Source organism: Gigantopelta aegis, chromosome 4, assembly GCF_016097555.1.
Source record: "Gigantopelta aegis isolate Gae_Host chromosome 4, Gae_host_genome, whole genome shotgun sequence".
Lineage (NCBI taxonomy): Eukaryota > Metazoa > Mollusca > Gastropoda > Neomphalida > Peltospiridae > Gigantopelta > Gigantopelta aegis.
In genome coordinates, this window is record NC_054702.1 from 55,133,035 (window position 1) to 55,154,056 (window position 21,022).

General features: G+C 38.4%; 2 protein-coding genes across 2 annotated transcripts in view; one reads left to right on the forward strand and one right to left on the reverse strand.

Annotated features, from left to right (window-relative positions):
- The first annotated feature begins 7,555 nt into the window (after positions 1-7,555).
- On the forward strand, positions 7,556-8,566 carry LOC121369892. The gene has a single exon (XM_041494970.1). The coding sequence runs from the start codon at positions 7,556-7,558 to the stop codon at positions 8,564-8,566; it is 1,011 nt and encodes a 336-aa protein (XP_041350904.1).
- Positions 8,567-10,370: 1,804 nt separating this feature from the next.
- Positions 10,371-21,022, reverse strand: part of LOC121370775 (placenta-specific gene 8 protein-like) — a 22,379-nt gene continuing 11,727 nt past the window's right edge. The window contains exons 3-5 of the mRNA XM_041496229.1: positions 15,732-15,852; positions 14,391-14,530; positions 10,371-11,300 (exon numbers count right to left, since the gene is read on the reverse strand). Of these exons, the coding sequence (XP_041352163.1) occupies positions 11,172-11,300; positions 14,391-14,530; positions 15,732-15,852 (390 nt within the window). The 3' untranslated portion in view covers positions 10,371-11,171. The remainder of the gene's footprint in view (positions 11,301-14,390; positions 14,531-15,731; positions 15,853-21,022) is intronic.

Sequence of the window (21,022 nt, forward strand, 5' to 3'; positions counted from 1 at the left end):
AATGTAAGTAAAGTATGATTTCATTTGTCAAAACCGGATACAATATTTAAAAATATGCCTTAGTGTTTAAAAACTAGGGTATGTCCTTTTAAGTAAAGACAATATCAAAAACGTTTCTGCAAACGCATCGGCATTGAGATTCAAAGATATAGTTATTTCAATTATAAAAAAAAAAAACCCAACTGTACTCTAACACCATTTTGAGATGTTTCAGCATTAAGATTCCATGATATCCTTCAAATGTTGAAATAAAACAGCATTTAGGAGTTTGCTGAAAAAGGAAAATCCTCCCGATCTATTTTCAATGTATTGATTTGCAAAAGTGGATCAGTATCACTTTGATTCCGTGTCCAGTCACGAAGTCGCCTCCAGTCTGTTACATCCATATCGTTTAATAATCGATAGCAATAACTTTAGATGTAATCTACGGACAAATCGAAAGAAGTGTGCGGGAAAACATTCTAATCAGTGTAGTAATATGGAGGGAGACCTTTTAATTGTAATTGTTTATTAAGACAATCATTTCGACATCTGTAGTTTCTGTTTTAAACCCCAATTAGAATTACCTCTAGGGCCAAATTTCGGTTTGTCATGTTCAACTAGACTTAAATATCGATATTAATTAAAATAAAGTTTAACTTTTTTTTTAAAATTCCCATTAATTTATCCCCGCGATTTTAGTGCCAGTTTCGTTTTGTCATCTTACGACTGTTGTGGTTTTATTTTTAAAAATTCTCTAATTAAACAAGTGAATTCGTTTTTCGAATATGTATTACAACCAAATATTAAAATCAGTCAATTTGACAATGAGAACTATTTTTAAGTCTCTTTAAAAAAACATTAGTTGTCTAATTCTGACAGAAAATTCCATTTTCATTGTTTAAGCATCACATTCACATATTCGATTACCTAAATAGTTGAGGTTTATTTTATTTCTTCCTGTATTCGAGTTCAACCGGCCTCGGTGGTGCAGTGGGTAAGCCATCGGACATAAGCTGGTAGGTACTGGGTTCACAGCCCGGTACCGGCTACCGCCCATAACGACTTTTAACGACTCAATGGGTAGGTGTATGACCACTACACCCTCTTCTCTCTCACTAACCACTAACAACTAACCCACTGTACTGGACAGCCCAGATAGCTGAGGTGTGTGCCCAACACAGCGTGCTTGAACTTTAATTGGATAAAAGCACGAAATTAAAATAAGTAGAAATGAAGTGGATTCGAATTCAAGGTGTGGCTTAGTGATAGAGCTTCCGCCTGAAGTATCATGGCTCGCAGGATCGATCTCACTTCGTGGAACCTATGGAACCTTTGGGATATTCCGGCTCTAATCGGCGCGACTAGTTTGTTAAAACTCCTTGCTGATTTCAGCTTCCACATAATAAATTAACTGATTGTTAAAGTTGAACTAAAAACCCAATTAAGTTACACAAGCATATTAATATCATCTTTTTAACGACACAATTAGAGCACATTCATACATTAATCATCAGGTTTTGGAAGTAAGGAAGGAAATGTTTTATTTAACGACGCACTCAACACATTTTCTTTACGGTTATATGGAAGGAAATGTTTATTTAACGACACACTCAACACATTTTATTTTCGGTTATATGTCGTCGGACATATGGTTAATGACCACACAGATATTGAGAGAGGAAACCCGCTGTCACCACTTCATGGGCTACTCTTTTTGATTAGCAGCAAGGGATCTTTTATATGCACCATCCCACAGACAGGATAGTACATACCACGGCCTTTGTTACACCAGTTGTGGAACACTGGCTGGAACGAGAAATAGCCCAATGGGTCCAGCAACGGAGATCTATCCTAGACCGACCGCGCATCAAGCGAACATTTTACCACTGGGATACGTCCCGCCCCCAGCTTTTGGATGTCACAGATATGGTTATTGTAACACGCAGTCATTATTCCGTCAGCAGTACGTGATCTTTTTATATATGCATTTTCCCACAGACAGGACAGCACATACTATATATGTCCTTTCATATACCATTCGTGCGTGATGGGAATCCCCTAGTCGGCTCAAGCACCCCAGATAAGCGCGCTACCGACTGAACTAAATAAGTTTGTTTTGTTTAACGACACCACTAGAGCACATTGATTTATTAATCGTTGGCTATTGGATGTCAAACATTTGGTAATTCTGACACGTACAGTCATCAGACGAAACCCGCTTCATTTATCTTTTATATGCACCATCCAAAGACAGGATAGTACATACCACAGCCTTTGATATACCAGTCGTGGTGCACTGGATGAAACGAGAAATAGCGCAATAGATCAAAAGACGAGGATCGATCCTAGACCGACGGCGCATCAAGCGAGCCCATTACTACAGGACTACGTCCCGCACCTCCCCCCCCCCCCCCCCCCACTGAACTAGATCCAGCCCAGAAGTGAGTGCCCCTTTAAAATAAAACACTAATACAATAGACTGTATTGGTTATGATGGTAGGTTGGGTGGGGTTTGTTTGTTGTTTGTTTTTGGGGTTTTTTCATTTTCGTGATTCTACCTCTTCCAAACAACAAGGCCGTGGTATATGGTATCCTGCCTGTGTGGTGATGCATATAAAAAAAACCTTGCTACTAATACAAAAATGTAGCGGATTTCCTCTATACGTAAAAATTACCAAATGGTTGACATCCAATAGACGATGATTAATAAACCAGTGATACATCTGGCACTCTATAAGATTTATCTTATCATTGTCTTTCCTAAGGGCGAAAATCAAAGTTTGTATTGTATAACAACATGTTGCGGTAATGACCCAATATGTCATATAGTCAAAAATCGTATCGAGAAATAGCACACAATGCCCGGGGCTATGTCACGCATAGAGCCGCATTCTTACCGAGTGCGTGGTCCATACGTAACAGTTCTGCGGTCTGCGGTTAATGCGAAACAGACTATAACTGGAAGACTTGACAATAAAATATATTTTTAGTCGCAGATGAGCAGAAAGCGTTATAAATCTAAACAAATTACACTTTATAAGTCAGTTTGAATCATTGAACCTATTTATACATTTTAAAGTGAATTATATACATACATAGCGTGTTAAGTTTGGTTTGACCTTTCAAAAAATAAATAAAATGTTTTTGGTGGTGGATGCCTTGTGTTAAAACGTGTGTGTGTATGTATGTGTGTGTGTGTGCGTGTGTGTGTGTGTGGTATGGTGCGGTGAGGTGTGTAGATGCGTATGTATGTGTGTGTGTGTATGTATGTGTGTGTGTGTATGTGTGCGTGTGCGTGTGTGTGTGGTATGGTGTAGTGAGGTGTGTAGGTGCGTATGTACGTGTGTGTGTGTGTGTGTGTGTGTGTGTGTGTGTGTGTGTGTGTGATTTGTTTTCATTTGTCATTTTTGTTATCGTTTTCGTGTTTTTTTTATGTTTATGTTTTTATTTTTGTTTAGATTTTTTTTTCTTACAATAATTTTATGGGCCAGTTACAATTATTAGGATTTAGATGAGTAAGTTTGACCAGGTGGATTACTAATGCCAGTATATGCTTTTAAATTCAAAACACAATGTCGATAAAAAATTTTTTTAAAAACCTTGCTAAATTAATTTTTTTATATACATATTATTATGAGGGAAGGGAGATTTGTTTGGGGTTTATTTTGTTTCATTTCATTTCAATTTCATTCATTTCAACTTATATCCAATTAAGGTTCAAGCACGCTGTCCTGGGCACACACTTCAGCTATCTGGGCTGTCTGTCCAGGACAGTAGGTTAGTTGTTAGTTGGTTAGTGGTTAGTGAGAGAGAAGAGGGTGTAGTGGCCTAACACCTACCCATTGAGCCCTTAAGAACTCGCTCTGGGTTGGAGCCGGTACCGGGCTGCGAACCCTGTACCTACCAGCCTGTAGTCCGATGGCTTAACCACTGCTCCACCGAGGCCGGTTTTTGTTTCACGACACCAGTAGAGCACATTGATTTATTAATCATCGGCTATTGGGTGTCAAACATTCAAACATATAATCTTAAAGAGGAAACCCGCTACATTTTTGTTTTTCATTATATGCACCATTCCACAGACAGGATAGCACATTCCACGTTCTTTGATATACTAGTCGTGGTACACTGGCTGGAACGAGAAATAGCCAAATGGGTTCATAGCCGGGGATCGATCCTAGACCGACCGCATATCAGGCGAGCGCTTTACCACTGGGCTAAGTCACCATTCACCTTTATTCAATATTTTTAACTTAACAATCCGTTTTCGTCGCATTAATGTGTCCTATTTGTAATAACTTCATAGTTCTGAAATACCACCATCCCAATAAATTATGGTTAAAACTGAATTCCAAAAGAGGGAGGGGGACTTGTAAATGACAATTCCAGGTAAGGAATTTGAAGTGCGTATACGACCTTGTCAAAATATTCTTTGGATTCATGTCTTGTGCAGAGTTGCGAGCTTGAATGTGTTAATGGTTTTGCCGCAGGGAACATGTCAGTCGTTGTGTCATAAGGATGTCGTAAAAACGACAACATAAAGACAAGGTGACCGACAGTAGCCAAAAGTGTTGTTGTGGAATCGTATGACACTTGTCGGAACAAACAGAAAGGGAATCACTCTGCCGTTGTTTCCTTTAATTTGTAGGAAGGAAGGGCGGAAGGAAATGTTTTATGTAACGACATACTCACCACATTATATTTACGGTTATATGGCGTCGAACATATGGTTAAGGATCATACAGATATTGAGAGGGAAAACCAGTCCTGATGTGCTGGCTGGACCGAGAAATAGCCCAGTGGGCAGCTCGTTTGATGCCCGGTCTGTCTAGGAGTGATCCCCGTCGGTGGGCCCGTTGGGCTATTTCTCATTCCAACCAGTGCACCACGACTGGTATGTGCTAACCTATCTGTAAATTGGCGCATATAAAAGGTCCCTTGCTACTAATGGAAACTGCAGATATTGAGAGAGGAAACCCGCTGTTGCCATTTCATGGGCAACTCTTTTCGATTTGCAGCAAGGGATCTTTTATATGCACCATCCCACATACATAATAGTACATACCACGGCCTTTGTTACACCAGTTGTGGGGCACTGGCTGGAATAGGAAATAACCCAATGGGCCCACCGAAGAGAATCGATCCTAGATCGACCGGACATCAGGCTAGCGCCGCCAGTGTGAATGCAGTATCAACGGTAAGCCGCGGGTTTGGGAACACAGTCAACAACAGAGGTTTTAAGTTTGGTTTCCATAAAATATCTAGTAGGTCACCGATCGACGCAGACTGTCTTCCAATAAAAATATTATTTTTTTAGTGTCGGACTGCGTCAATCTCCATAGGGTGTTAATCTACTGCAGATTTTATATATATATATATATTATATATATATATATATATATATATATATATATATATATATATATATAAACCCAGTATCCTGAAGATCCCTATATCCACACCCATCTTTGATTTGCCTATTTTTAAACTGTTGATCGATATCACAACTCTTCCATATCAGTGCGGGCCATGTTGCCAAAAGCACACAGTGCACACTGACAGTATGGAGTGTATTTGTTTAACGTCATCTCCCCAGTACCAACTCCCATTGAGAGAGCGTGCGTTTTAGAAGGGGCGGGGTTTAGCTCATTCGGTAGTACGATCGCCTCCACGGCGGACCTATTGGATTTGTTTCCGTCTCAATCAGTACTCCATTTTTGTTAAATCGAAAACCGTGGTATAAACTGTTCTGTTGGTTTTAAAGTGCTTATAAAAGATCCTTTCTATTAATGAAAAAACGTAGCTGGTTTCCTCTGAATGATCAGGACCCATATTCACAAAAAAGTGTAAATTTACGTCTACGACTAGCACTTACGTGTGCCGTAGATTTACGTTTACGTGCAAGAAGCACCGTATTCTCAAAGATGGTCGTAAATATAAACGTAACTTAGTTGGACGTAAATCTACGATTTAACATTCTCACTGGAGTAATTAATAAAAAATACATTAGAAACGATGGCTACCGGGTAAATAACAAATGCGCAAAACGCAATTTTGTTTGTCGTCTGCTAACAATAACATTGCGAACAGTGAACCATGGCATTTTGGTATTGGTGGGGATAACGGCGATCGTGCTTGATTTATTATATGTACACAACTTACGTGCAGCGTTAGTTGCAACCTGAGGCACTCTTATATTTACGTCCAACTTTACACGTAACTTACGTTTTCGTTGTTTCATGAATAGCTCTTCAGTCGTAGATTTACGTTTACGTGTAAAACTAGGCTTACGATATTTTGTGAATATGGGTCCAGATGTTTAACATCCAGTGGAATAGTCGATGATTAAGTTAATCAATGTACTCTAATAGTGACGTCAAACAAAATAAACTAACTTTAACGACATCTTAGCACACTTCAACCAACGCCTATTTTGGTGTCTAACATATGGTTATTTCGACAACTGGTCGACGTGGAGAAAAAGAGGAAACCCGCTACTTCTACCGATAAAGTCGCAAGGTATCTTATGAGTATAATGCACTGTCCCATAGACAGCACATGTAATCAATCTAATTAAAATTAGCTCCACTATTACATGTGGATCTAACACCAGCCAGTTGGAGTTCATGTCCACCAATCAAAACCTTACTTGCAGAATCCTGCCAGTGATTTAAAAATAATTTGAAAACATTCCGAATTATCCTGAGGGTATACGACATGTTTCGTGTGAATTACGAATGCCTTAAAACATGTTTTATTTTATAAAATAAATAATTTGTAATGTAAAACTGAAGACTGATTTAGTTGGGTTTTTTTTTATAAATAAATAAATAATTTTTAATGTAAAATTGAAGACTGATAACCCACCTCGTACGTATTGGTATGGTTCGCTGTACTGCGGCCACTAAAATAGACTCGCCCGATATTTTTAGAATTTGTATGCTCCCAAATAACGTTATAAAAGGCGAAGTGTGATTGGTCAATATTTAAATTATTATTTACAGACGAAATGTTACCTGGACATTGGGGACTACGCAGTGTTAGTTTTAAATCACTGGCAGGATTCTACAAGTAAGGTTTTGATTGGTGGACATGAGCTTCCAACCTCTGAGATACATATCAACACCCTGAAGTACAGTTAAGGTTTGTTTTGTTTAACGACATCACTAGAGCACATTGATTTATTAATCATCGGCTAGTGGATGGCAAACATTTGACATATTGTCTTAGAGAAAAAAACCTGTTACATGTTTCCATTAGTAGCAAGGGATCTTTTATATGCACGGTCCCACAGGCAGGATAGCACATACAACGACTTTTGATATACCAGTCGTGGTGCACTGGTTGGGGCGAGAAATAGCCCATTGGCTCCACCGAGAACTTTACCACTGAGCTACGTTCCGTCCCCCTGAAGTACAGATGCGTATCAATCGAGGGAACTTTGACGAGGATCAGGATGGTATCCAAAACCTGAAGTACATTTAGTACATCAGCTGAACTGTAAAAGTCCTGTTTACCAGATTATATTTTAGCACTTTCACTAGGAAATGTTATATGTGCATGTTCATTAGATATGAACCTACCAAGTGTACGTATAATCATTGTGGCACAGGAAAACAACTTGGACCGTGAACCCCTGGACCGAAGACTGACCTGGAGTAAGCACATGCAAAAGGCAGAGGGAAAGGATATCCGAAGACTGTTTTTAATGAAGAAACTGGCAGGCACTACCTGGGGAGCTAACAGCCACATTCTCAAGACACTCTACACTGGATCAGTCCGCCCCGTAATGGAGTATGGAATATCAGCACTGGCTACAGCTTTCAAATCAAACACCAACAAATTGTTCAGGATACAAAGGAGAGGCCCACACATTATCACCGCAGGTATGAAGACAACACCCATCAATGAGATGGAAAAGGTGACGGGCATAAAACCTCTCACAGAGAGAAGAAAGGAACAGGTTCTGATTCACTCGGAAAAGTTGAAGCGACTGCCTTCTCACCCAGCCTGCGAAAGAATCACACAGCCAACAAAGAACAGGTTAAACAGACAAAGTTTCAACCATATCCTAAAGGCATTCAGCAGTCAGCACAAGGACATCATCACAAATATCCCAACCGAAATAGAACACCTGACTGACACAGACAACATGAATAGCTGCCTGACAGACATCCGTATCTCCACAACAATCCCAGACATAGACAGAAAAGAACACCTGTCTCCCCAACAACAAAAGGCCCTAACGCAAGAGATGCTTGACAAGGAATACAACACAACTCAGTGGATACATGTCTACACGGACGGCTCTGCCGATCAGGCAATCAAAAATGGTGGCAGCGGAATATATCTACAACATATATCCAGATCCCTGCCTACTGGAAAGCTCTCCACCAACTACAGAGCTGAACAGATTGCCCTAGTGGAAGCTGTCAACATCTGTAGTGCCCTAGCAGAACTCGACACACATCTCGTCTTCCTGATTGCAGGTCTGTACTGGAAACTGTCATGTTACCAGCAAAAACCAACACAAGTGGCACACTACAGAGAGCACTCTCCGAGCTCTCACAGACAAGAACCATAGCACTCCAGTGGATAACCATCCCATTGTAATATCCGTGGAAATGAAGAGGCTGACAGACTGTCCACGGCTGGAAGTTAAAAGCAGCAATTCCGGCACCCTATCTCCTACCCAGAAGCAAAAACACTCATCCAACACAAGCTTCGACAAGAATGGGATCACCAACATAACATCACGGGGGGGGGGGGGTGGGGGGGGGGGTGGGGGGACACAAACCTTTTGGACCCGGAGAGATGGCAACAAACAACAATCTTTCGACTCAGAAGTGGCACACGCCAATTTTATGGCTGTTGCAAAAAAAACAAAGAAAGAAAGAAATGTTTTATTTATCGAGGCACTCAACACATTTTATTTACCGTTATATGGCGTCAGACATATGGTTAAGGACCACACATATTTTGAGAGGAAACCCGCTGTCGCCACTTCATGGGCTACTGTCGCCACTTCATGGGCTACTCTTTCTGATTAGCAGCAAGGGATCTTTTATTTGCGCTTCCCACAGGCAGGATAGCACAAACCATGGCCTTTGTTGAACCAGTTATGGATCACTGGTCGGTGCAAGTGGTTTACACCTGCCCAATGAGCCTTGTGGAGCACTCACTCAGGGTTTGGAGTCGGTATTTGGATTAAAAATCCCATGCCTCGACTGGGATCCGAACCCAGTACCTACCAGCCTGTTGACCGATGGCCTAACCACGACGCCACCGATGCCGGTGCAAAAAGACCGTGTTATATATATAAAAATTAGCCACTTTCTTCAATTAATGTTTTGAAGTAGGGCTGTAGTATTCATATGTATGGGTCATACTTGAGATGATGTATTCCATTTAGTACTTTTAACCACATACATTATCATTATCGTCTATGGCGTTTTCTTTGGTATAGTACAACCTGTTGTGACATTTAGGCAGTCCACAAAATCTGTCCCGGGTTGAGTATCTGGCTATCCGGGACAGACATGCTCGAAACCTTCGTGGTATAAGTGTGAGTATTTTTAACATGCTCATATACCACTATGGTTTCAGGCATGTCTGTCGCGGGTTGGTATAAGAGTATGGGAAAAGTTACACACACACACACACACACACACACACACACACACACACACACACACACACACACACACACACACACAGAGAGAGACACAGACACACAGATACACACAGACACACACACACACACACACACAGTCCACAAACAATTTGTGCCTGTACATAAGGGAACAAACTCTTCAAGTCGTGGTATTTTACATTATTGCGTCCCATGTACGTCTGACTAGTTGGTCTCACTGCACAGCACATTCTTTCCATGTTTGAAACTACCTAAAGTTTTCCCGAATACAGAAGAGTGTGCGGGGGGGGGGGGGGTTTCTGGGATCGCACCTTCCCTCCTCTGCACAAGCGAATCTTTCATTTTTAAGGGGAGAATGACTGGATCCCGCTAGAAACCTCGTTCACCACAGTCTAGACCCCAACCCCCTGCATACATTTCAGAACATGCGCCTGGAATAGCAGTTGTATATATCGAAGTTATACAAATAAAACAAAACAAAGATATGTTAAATATATTTCAACAGATTCTAATGAGTTTAAAACACAAATGCACGCACACACGAACGCACACGCACACATACACACACACACACATTAAGACAGTAATGTTTATTTTTTTAATAAATAAGTTAATAAATGTCTTTCTTTAAAATGCAGGTGTTTAATCATTGTAGATATATGTAGTTACACGCGTGTATGTCAAAAACGGCCTACAAAAGGTTATACTATTAAATTTGAACGAAACAAAAACATAATTGGATTTTTAAGCTCTCGGTAAAGAGATAATTTATTTAACCAAACATGTCAAAAAAGATGTACATAAATATAACAACATGCTAAAGGTATTCCTTGGAAGAAATAAATGCATCTGTTGTATTTTGGAAAGATTAATTGTTTCACCATTAAATTTAACAATTGTCATTTGTTTCACCTCTTTTAAAGTACGTTGGTGTTTTATAAATGGTTTTGTCGGTTTAGTTCTGTAGCTAGAAGGGATGGGGTGGGGAGTAAAGAACACAATACACCAACTAAGTTTCGCCAACTTTCTCCTTTCATCTTTACAAAAGGAGAATTTAGCATACCCATAATTATGAAAGCAGACGAAAAAGGCCTTGTTACAAGTATAATATTATCCTGTCAGTGGAAATGCACACGATATCTTGTTGATATGCATTTCAATAGTTGGTCATTATGTTTTTTTTAACATTACCCATCTCCACAGTCAACTCCCCACACACCCATCCACCCCCCAAAAAGCTACTTCCCTGCGGTGTCATAAGCAAATTCATGTCACGCACAGTTTCATTGACAATCTTGGACTCTTATACCACACCGAGAATACAATGATAGGGATTAATACTAAACATTTTTTTTAAAACCCCCCTCAAAAACCCCCATGGTCTTTAAAATAACAAATGACATGGGAAAAAAATGTCGAAAGACTAAGTGTTAACAGTTATTGTCTGCAATGTAACCACTGGACACGTGGTCGTCACTTAGATATCCATGGCGGGATGTCACATGACCGACGGCGTCAAATCGAAGCCTTCATCTTTTTATCGCCTCTCATTGGCTGGCCTGGCTTTTGAATCTCCTTTGAGGACGTTGTCGAGCTCTCTACTCATCTGGCACAGTGCGCATTGCCCACAGAAAGTGGTCACCAAGCAATCGGTGCATATGGTTCCCTAAAAAAAGTAATTTATAAAAATAAACTAAATGATGAAGCGAAGTAATGCCGGAGATATCATAGACTGTTACATAGCGCGGCAAGACCGGCCTCGGTCGTGTCGTGGTTAGGCCATCGGACATAAGGCTTTTGGGTACAGGGTTCGCAGCCCGGTACCGGCCCCCAGCCAGAACGAGTTTTAAGGACTCGATGGGTAGGTGTAAGACCACTACATCCTCTTCGCTCTCACTAACAACTAACAACTGACTAGTGTCCTGGACACACAGTCCAGATAGCTGAGGTGTGTACCCAGGACAACATGTTTGAACCTTAATTGGATATAAGCATGGACATAATTTAAAAGAAAGAAAGAAAGCGTGGCATGTCGTGAGATAGCGATGCGTTTTTACTTTCAGAGGGAATCAAACGCTCGTCGGCGTAAATAAAAAGTTTGTTTTGTTTAATGACACCACTAGAGCACATTGGTTTATTTTTATCATCGGCTATTGGATGTCAAGCATTTGGTAATTCTGACATATAGTCATAGGATCTTTCTATTAGTAGCAAGGGATCTTGTACATGCACTATCCCATGTCCAGGGCCGGGATTTAGCTTAGTCAGTTGAGTGCTCGCTTCAGGTGCTTGCGTCGCAGGATCGAACCACCTCGGTTGATCCATTCAGCTAACTGTTTTTTTCTCGTTCCAACCAGTGCACCACAACTGGACAAAGGCCGTGGTATGTGTTTTCCTGTCTGTAGGAAAGCGCATATAAAATATCCCTTTCTGCATTAGGAAAATATAGCGGATTTCCTCTGATGACTAATGAGATTTACCAAATGTTTGACATCCAATAGCCGATGATTAATTTATCAATGTGCTTTAGTGGTGTCGTTAAACAAAACAAACGTCTTTTTGTTTCATCCTATGTCAAAGACAGGATAGTATAATAGTTTTAATACAATTCATAGGCTTTGGTAAATCAGTCGTGGTGCTCTGGCTGGAACGAGAAATAGCCCAATAGGCCACCGGCAGGGATCGATCCTAGACCGACCGCGCATCAGGCGAGCGCCTTACCACAGGGCTACGTCCCGCCCCTCATCGACGTAGACATTCCAAGTATGCGCACTGGAGATCATACTTATACAATTTTCAAGTCTAAACTTAGGTCTTTAGAAAATTGTTCATTTGCTATGAAACTTCGTTCAGCTGGTACTACGCTGTGCCCCATCTACACTACAGTGTATTAGTGTGTCTACAGCATATGACGTCAATGATAATTTATTGCCATAATAGGTGTAACCAGTTTATAAAGAGAATAACCGTTGACACCAGTGCTTAAGAACAGATTGTTTGACAAGAAAAACAAATAACTACAATGATGAAAAGGGCATTTGACTGATTATTAACCAGTGTGCCGAGGCACATAGGTGTGCCTAGACGTTCTAAATTCGTATTTGTACTTTTTAAAAGTAATGAGTCTATGTCATGGTTTTTTTTATTTTTAAATGCGATTTATATGTCAACGAGTGATGTGTGAAAACCATATTTTGACGAATTGATTCCAAATATGGTTTCAACACGAGTTGACATAAAAATTCGTATTACCCCCCCCCCCCCCCCCCCCCCCCCCCCCCCCCACCATGAAATGGTGTATTTATTTTTATACATCTTTCCTAATCTTTTGCTTTTTGTCGATATATTTCGCTTATCATATCGAAAACACGTACTGGGGCGGATCCAGCTTTTCTGATGAGGGGGTGTCCAAGACAAAAAGGGCACCATAACATTATGAAAAGGCACTATTGAAAAATTACACACGGTTCACATGGACCATAATATAATAGTGCTACAACAGGGACGCTGACAGACGTATTCTACAGTGTTCTATACATTGACATTTTCCAGAAAATTTACTTGACCACGGACTTTCTAAAAGAAATATGAATAAATATTATCTTTATTTAATTATTAAATTAATAATTATTTATTTCTTATAGGTACAACTGTTTAAATTACTTTTTCTTCTTTTTTTGTAAATACGATCTGATGGATTGGTTAAAAAAAGAAAAAAAAGATGAAGCAACACTGACCTCAATAATTAGAGCGTAATAATTTACAAGGGAGATAATTTAATCATGAATTTGTTAACAAAAATATAAATATGATTTCTATATTTTCACTTTAAGTAAAATACAGTGAAAATATGACTTTTCACCGGATATCATTTTTATGGTTTCCATAGATCTATATATTTCATAGCTATGTAAATAATAATTTTGCATATTAGTCTATTATTTGGAGTGTCTTGCGATTTTAAACATATAGTTTAGTATGCGTTAAGTTTTTAAGTTATATTTTCGTATGCTTTGTGATTTTAAAGCTATAGTTGCGATTTTATTCCATAAATTAGCGTGAATTGCGATTTTAAATCATATATGACTACGCCTTGCGATTTTAAGCTATATTTTAGTGTACTTTGTCATTTAATTTAAAGCTATACATTTTAGTGTGTCTTGTGCGATTTTAAGCCATACTTAAGTGTCTGCGATTTTAAACATATAGTTTAGTATGCCTTAAGTTTTTAAGTTATATTTCGTATGCTTTGTGATTTTAAAGTTATAGTTGCGATTTTATTCCATAAATTAGCGTGAATTGCGATTTTAAATCATATATGACTACGCCTTGCGATTTTAAGCTATATTTTAGTGTACTTTGTCATTTAATTTAAAGCTATACATTTTAGTGTGTCTTGTGCGATTTTAAGCCATACTTAAGTGTCTGCGATTTTAAGCTATATTTTAATGTTCCTTGCGATTTTAAAGCACTATTTTAGTGTACCTTGCAATTTCAAGCTACGATTTAGTGCATCTTGCGATTTTTAGCTATAATTTAGTGTGATTTGTGATCTGATTTGATTTAAAGCTATATGTTAGGGTGTTTTGTGATTTGAAGCTATATTTTAGCATGTAAAAGCGCCCTATTGTGGGAAGGGCCTAGGCCTATATGCAATACATATTCGCTTTTCACTGTAGTACGAAGATCGCCTAAAGTCTATTATATATGGTCTGGATTATTAACTGATTATGATTAACATGGCAAAATGTATTACCTCAATAGAATGGACACCTCGGATATGCGACCTGAAGGCCATGGGCCAACCAGGAACACAGCATGGTCCCCAGCACGAGTGGCCTTGTTTGCCGGCCACCACGCATCCGTAGTAAAAGGGACAAAATAAGGCGAAAAGACCTGGCAAAATAAAAAATTATAGTATTGAGTTGAGTATCCATGTGCATGTTCATAATTTCAAAACACTCTCATCTGTCGTAAATACAAACATTTAAAATGAATAGAGCTTAAGAGTAGAAAACGAGTGGGCCTAGGAACACTGCCCCCTCTCGCACTCCCTCCACCCCCACCCTCCCGCCCCCCACTGGAAAAAACCCCGAACAAACAAACAAGAACCAAAAAACTAACTACAGATAATGGATCCTATCCCCTAGCTTAAGAATGAATGAATGAATGTTTAACGACACCCCAGCACGAAAAATACATCGGCTATTGGGTGTCTAACTATGGTAATGGAAACAAACAAGGTGATGATCAACATCAACAGAAAAATTCAAGATATAAATAAAAATAGTGTAAAAAAACTGTGCAAAAACACAAATACAAATATCACAGATAAGATACTGACTTTTACTCTAAACTTCAATTTGTGCTGTATTGGCCATTCTCAAAGAGAATGTTACACCCCTGCACCACGGTGAGGATACAGCACGCGCAGGGGCCCTAGCTTAAGAGTAGAACACGAGTGGGCCTGGGAACACTGCCCTCCCCCCACCTCGAACCCCCCCCCCCCCCCAACCAAACAAACAAAATAGAAAAACTAACTACAGACAATGGATCCTACCCCATAGCTTAAGAGTAGAACACAAGTGGGCCTGGGAACACTGCCACCCCCCCCCCCCCACCTCGACCCCCCCCCAATCAAACAAACAAAATAGAAAAACTAACTACAGATAATGGATCCTCCCTCAGTTGAAATGCAAATTACTATATTACTACCAATCTCCCACCCATCCACCCCCCCACCCCCCACCCTCCCCGTCGCTTTCATTTTCCAGCACCTATATGAAATAGAAATTGTTGACCCATACCTACGTCAAACGAAATATATAATTACGCTTCATTTTAAAACTGAAAAGCAGGCTACTGTTTTACTATTTTTTTTTTTGATCACTGCAACAGAGTTACATGTTGTATGAAGGCTGCTGACAACAATCGTTGATAGCGAAAAGTTAATTAAAGCCGTAGGTGTTTGCATTTTGCATTAAATAGATTTTATAATATGGTAAAGTGAGTTTGTAGCTTTAAATTTGTAGTTACCCCCCCCCCCCTCCCCTTTCCATATGGCTCTGCCTTAACTGGAATAGAAAACAATACGTACAGCCGCCGCAGTCTTCCATACACCCACACAGACCGGTACTCCATGTCCTTAGGGGGTGGGGCTGCATCGGGTTGTGGTGGAGTGTCGTGGGCTGGTTTATAATAACCGTCGTGTTGCCTTGCTGTAGAAAACATGAACATTTATTTTACTGAGTACTAGTATATACAGTTATTAAATGTTTAAAATATATATTTAATAGTAAAAAACAATACTTAAAAAATTACTGATTGCATACACTAAATTAAATAATATTACATGTACATCATTTAAAGTGGAATCCTGAGTTTGTAGCCATAAGTATAAAGTTTGTTTTGTTCAACGACACCACTAGAGCACATTGAGTTAGTAATCATCGGCTATTGGATGTCAAACATATGGTAATTTTGACACATAGTCTTAGAGAGGAAACCTGCTACATTTTTCCATTAGTAGCAAAGGATATTTTATATGCACTATCCCACAGACAGGATAGCATATACCATGACCTTTGTTATACCAGTCGTGGTGCACTGGCTAGAACGAGACATAACCCAACTGGCCCACCAACGGGGATCGATCCCAAACCGACCGCGTATCAAGCGAGCGCTTTACCACTGAGCTACGACCCCACCCACCCCCCCCCCCCCCAATCAGTATAAATACTGCACAAATTTACCAACATAATTGCTTGTTCTGAATGTGCACGTAAAACCCTATGACATGACATGACATGACATGACCAACATAATTTTACAATACAAGTGGTTAACAAAACCTATTTAAAAAAGTTTGGAATATTGCATTTGGGATTCCCTTTGATTCATCTTTGTCAAGTTGTGTTTAGCATTTTAAAGAAATATTACATTGTTATATACGAAATTATTATTAAGAAAAATTCATACTGAGCTATTATAAACAGAATGACCAAACATAAATTAAATCTATAGATATTCACACTGTTAGCAAGAAAATATTGTAATTATAATATATGTGTTTTTCCACAACATTATACAATGGCTACAAACTAGGGAAAGTCCCTTTAAACTACACACGTGTGCATTAGTTCAATCACACTCTGATCATGTATCCCCTGCGCGTGCTGTAACCTCACCGTGGTGCAGGGGTGTAACATTCTTTTTGAGAATGGCCAATACAGCACAAATTGAAGTTTAGAGTAAAATTCGGTGTCCGTAAAATTCTGTGATATTTGTATTTGTATTTTTGGCACAGTTCTTTACACTGTTTTTGTTTAAACCTTGAATTTTTATATTGATGTTGATCATCACTTTATTTATTTGCATTACCATAGTTTGACACCCAATAGCCGATGTATTTTTCGTGCTGGGGTGTCGTTAAACATTCATTCATTCATTCATTCATTCATTCATTCATTCTGATCATGTACATTACATGAACATCATTAACATTACACGTTCATATATAATTTAAATTACAGGCGCATTTAAACATTATTATTCATGTCCGATTGCTAATTTAAATTATAAATGCAGAATTTGAGATGTCACTTGTCAAAATTTAGTTACCGACTTTCAAACAAATTGCCAAATTGCTTTATATACATGTTTGTATGTTTGCTTTGTTATGTACTTGTTCAGCTTAAACTTTAAATGTAAAAATAGAGTTTAAAACTGGGTAGAATAAGTGAACTATAGTCCGTTATACGAGTGTACATGCACTTAGTGTTTAGACACCAAACCATGTCGTTACTTTGTGTCTTGGATAGTCCGGTATAGGAAATAGGTATTCATTAAAATACAATATCAAATTCTAAACTTTTCACAAAAATTGTATTGAAATGCATGCAAACATGAATGGTGATGTGCAACCTTTGCAATACATACATAAAATAAAAGGATGTATAATGAATATAGAACTTAGATGTCCAGGAGTATACGTATCTATTAAAATGTCTGCGAAATTCACAATTATTTGAAACAAACAAACAAACTTCAGCATTAAGACTAATAACAGCAACAACATAATCATCATCATCAGCATCAGCATCATCAACAACAACAACAACAACATCATCATCATCATCAGCATCATCAGCATCATCAACAACAACAACAACAACATCATCATCATCATCATTATCATCATCATCATCAACAACATCAACAACATCAACAACAAAAACATCAACAACAACAACAGAAAAGCACCACCACCAACATTAAATAAATAAATAAATACATACATATGTTATGTATGTAACATGAAAGGAATAGAGTTTTCATTTCTTTATCCTGCAGTCGACTGAAACAAAATGAGAAACTTTATACTAGTATATTTAATTTACTGAACGTTTTATTAATTATATATGTGGATGTATATATTGATAAATACCCCTCCCACTACAACACCCCACCCCTGGTATTTTGAGAGAGATAAGCCGATGGATCTATAAAATCATTTTCATAAAAGACTGCATAGAAATTTCACTTTCTGTTTAATTTTGAAAATCGTTTACCTTTGTATTTTAAACATTCAAAAGGATATTTAGACTTTTAGTGTAATAAATGAAGTAGAGTTGTACATTTAGAGAATAATTGGTTACTATCTTAAGATGTCGGCTTTATCCCGTGAAGTCAACACACCACCATTTGTCGTGTCGTTACTTGCTGTAGCAGCTTAATATAGTCCGGTTTAGGAAATAGTTCCTCATAAAACAAAAATACTACAAAATTTTGATAGGCTTTTTGAAAACTTTCTTTGATGACTGCACGTAGATTGTCCAATGTAGTATTTAAATAACCCATTGGTTTGAAGTTATTTATTATATGCAGTACTAACTGATAATAACTGTTCAAGTGCATTGCATAACAACAACACGAGGCGGTGTTCAGGCATGAGGGTTGTTAACTGAAAAAATTGGTGGTCGACCTGTGTTGGTTTCTTTTACACAGTACTTGTCAGTTGAGAGCACTCCCTAAAATTAATAGTCACATGCCCCTCTCGATAGTGTTGTATTTTTCACAGAATATATTCTGACATAGAAATTGTATTGACTTGCATGGAGTAATTAATGGTGGTGTGTAACCTTAGAAATTGTATTGACTTGCATGGAGCAATTGATGGTGGTTTGTAACCTTAGAAATTGTTTTGACTTGCATGGAGTAATTAATGGTGGTGTGTAACCTTAGAAATTGTATTGACTTGCATGGAGTAATTGATGGTGGTTTGTAACCTGAAGGTTAGAATGGTGAATGTCACGAGGCTCTGCCGTGCGCCATTCGTCATTCCACCTGAGCAATCCACATACAACGAACAATTAAAGACACGAATCATTTTATTTCATAACTTTGCCTTTTTCCGGAGTAGTATGTCCACATGTTTTAATTGCCCATTTCCTACAAAAGTTATAGACAAAAACAGAATACTTCTTAAATAACAACAATTTACTTCTTATTTTAAATGAAAAATTGTCTTCAAAACAGTTTTAAAAAAATCAAAACAATCAAGAGTCAATAAAAGAATAAGTAACTTTGAACAATATAAGATTATTTGCTAATCACAACTAGTTTAAAAGTAGTTCCGTCCTAAAAAGATTCTCTTTTTATATCAGTGACCGAAAATATAGAAATCTTGACAATATATACCGCGATTAGAGGGTGTTTGGGCGAAGGTGGTGGTGGTGGAGGTGGTGGTGGTTGTGGTGGTTGTGGTGGCAGTGTTAAAGGACAGTGGGTATTTAAAACTTCTCTCTTTTTTATCAGTGACCGAAAATATAGAAATCTTGACAATACATACGGCGATTAGAGGATACCTGGGCGAAGGTGGTGGTGGTGGTGGAGGTGGTGGTTGTGGTGGTTGTGTTAAAGGGTAGTGGGTATTCTATAACAAAGTTTTGTGTTGAAGAGCCTTTGGTGGGTGCTACTGTTTTTATTATTTTATTTTAGCTTTGTATCGTGAATTTAAAATGTTGGCTACCAATGCATATGATCGGTTCTGGAACTGTCTTTACGTGAGTTAGTAGTTTATTAAGCAAACAAAAAAGAGAAAAAAATAACAATACAAAACTTATCAAGCATAGTATTACCGCATGCAAGCATTTAAATAAAGCCACAGACACCAATAGCATGATTATTCCATGAGAAGTTTACATCAAGAGTCAGAAAACACAAACGTGTAGTAACGATTTGCAGCATATGATCAAGTGTTGTGTATTTTGACCCATTTCGGTGAATTACGGTCAATATTTTTAAAGTGTATTTCGACCCATTTCGGTACATTTCGTTACGTTCTGGTCCATATCGGTGTTCAGTAGAAATCTTGTTAGAACGTGTTGATCGGAACGAATTTAGTTATTGAAAGTCGCCGACCCTAATATTCGTACCGTATTCGTTTCGCATAAAATTAAAGGCATATTGTCACAGACCACTGACCTATTTAATGGCCTAACAAAGTATTACCTGAAGAAAAATAAATTGATTTGTCCCTAAATGTACTTTATTCAACCATCTTCATAACCACCATACTCCATTTATTAATGATATTTTGCAAAAATAATTGAATTATGGCAATGGTCCATAATTCAAAAGCTAAAATTGCCAAGAGGGTTGACATGGATTTCACTCCATCATGATTCAGTTAAGGTGATGCGATAGCTAGATTTGGTTTCCAACAATGAATGTAATTTTTATTTATTATCCATTTTTAGAGAAATAAGGTCCTTAAATCCGTGACAGTATGCCTTTAATGTTCAGGTAGTACACACATATGGTAATCTAAACTAATGCGCACGTTAACATGCGGGGGTAGGGTTGGGTCTGTTGAAATAGCCGAAAATAGTTTATACTGCCGAATAATTTCGGTCATGTCGGCAGCTTTAATTATAAACAAATCGTTCGCTACATATCGTTACTACAAATAATATATGTGTGATAGCGCCTCAAGCGTACTTACCTAAAACGTTTGCCATGCTGGTATCTGCAACGTGAGTTCATCATAATGGACATGAAATGCGTGTTACTTTGTGTTCCTTAAGAACCACTGACATCAAATGGAATCATATAGATTTTAGCTAATTTGTTGGCAAAAGAGGGGTTTTTTCAGGGGCTGTGCTAAAATTGTTTTAAAAAATTACATTATTTAAGCATTATGGAGTGCAGATACGTCATTTTCCTGATTCCATATCTTTAAAAAGAAAATTCATTTGATACACGGCAGGTTTACAGGAATGCGGCTGTTTGCTAAGCGACACAGTAACTTAGAGAAACATCATTATATTTTAAAGGGACATTCCTGAGTTTCCTGCAATTTTTAAGATGTTATCGACTAAACAGATA

What these genes read in the sequence shown, in the direction of transcription:
- LOC121369892 (XM_041494970.1), top strand. Translation starts at nt 7,556, where the DNA reads ATGAACCTACCAAGTGTACGTATAATCATTGTGGCACAGGAAAACAAC.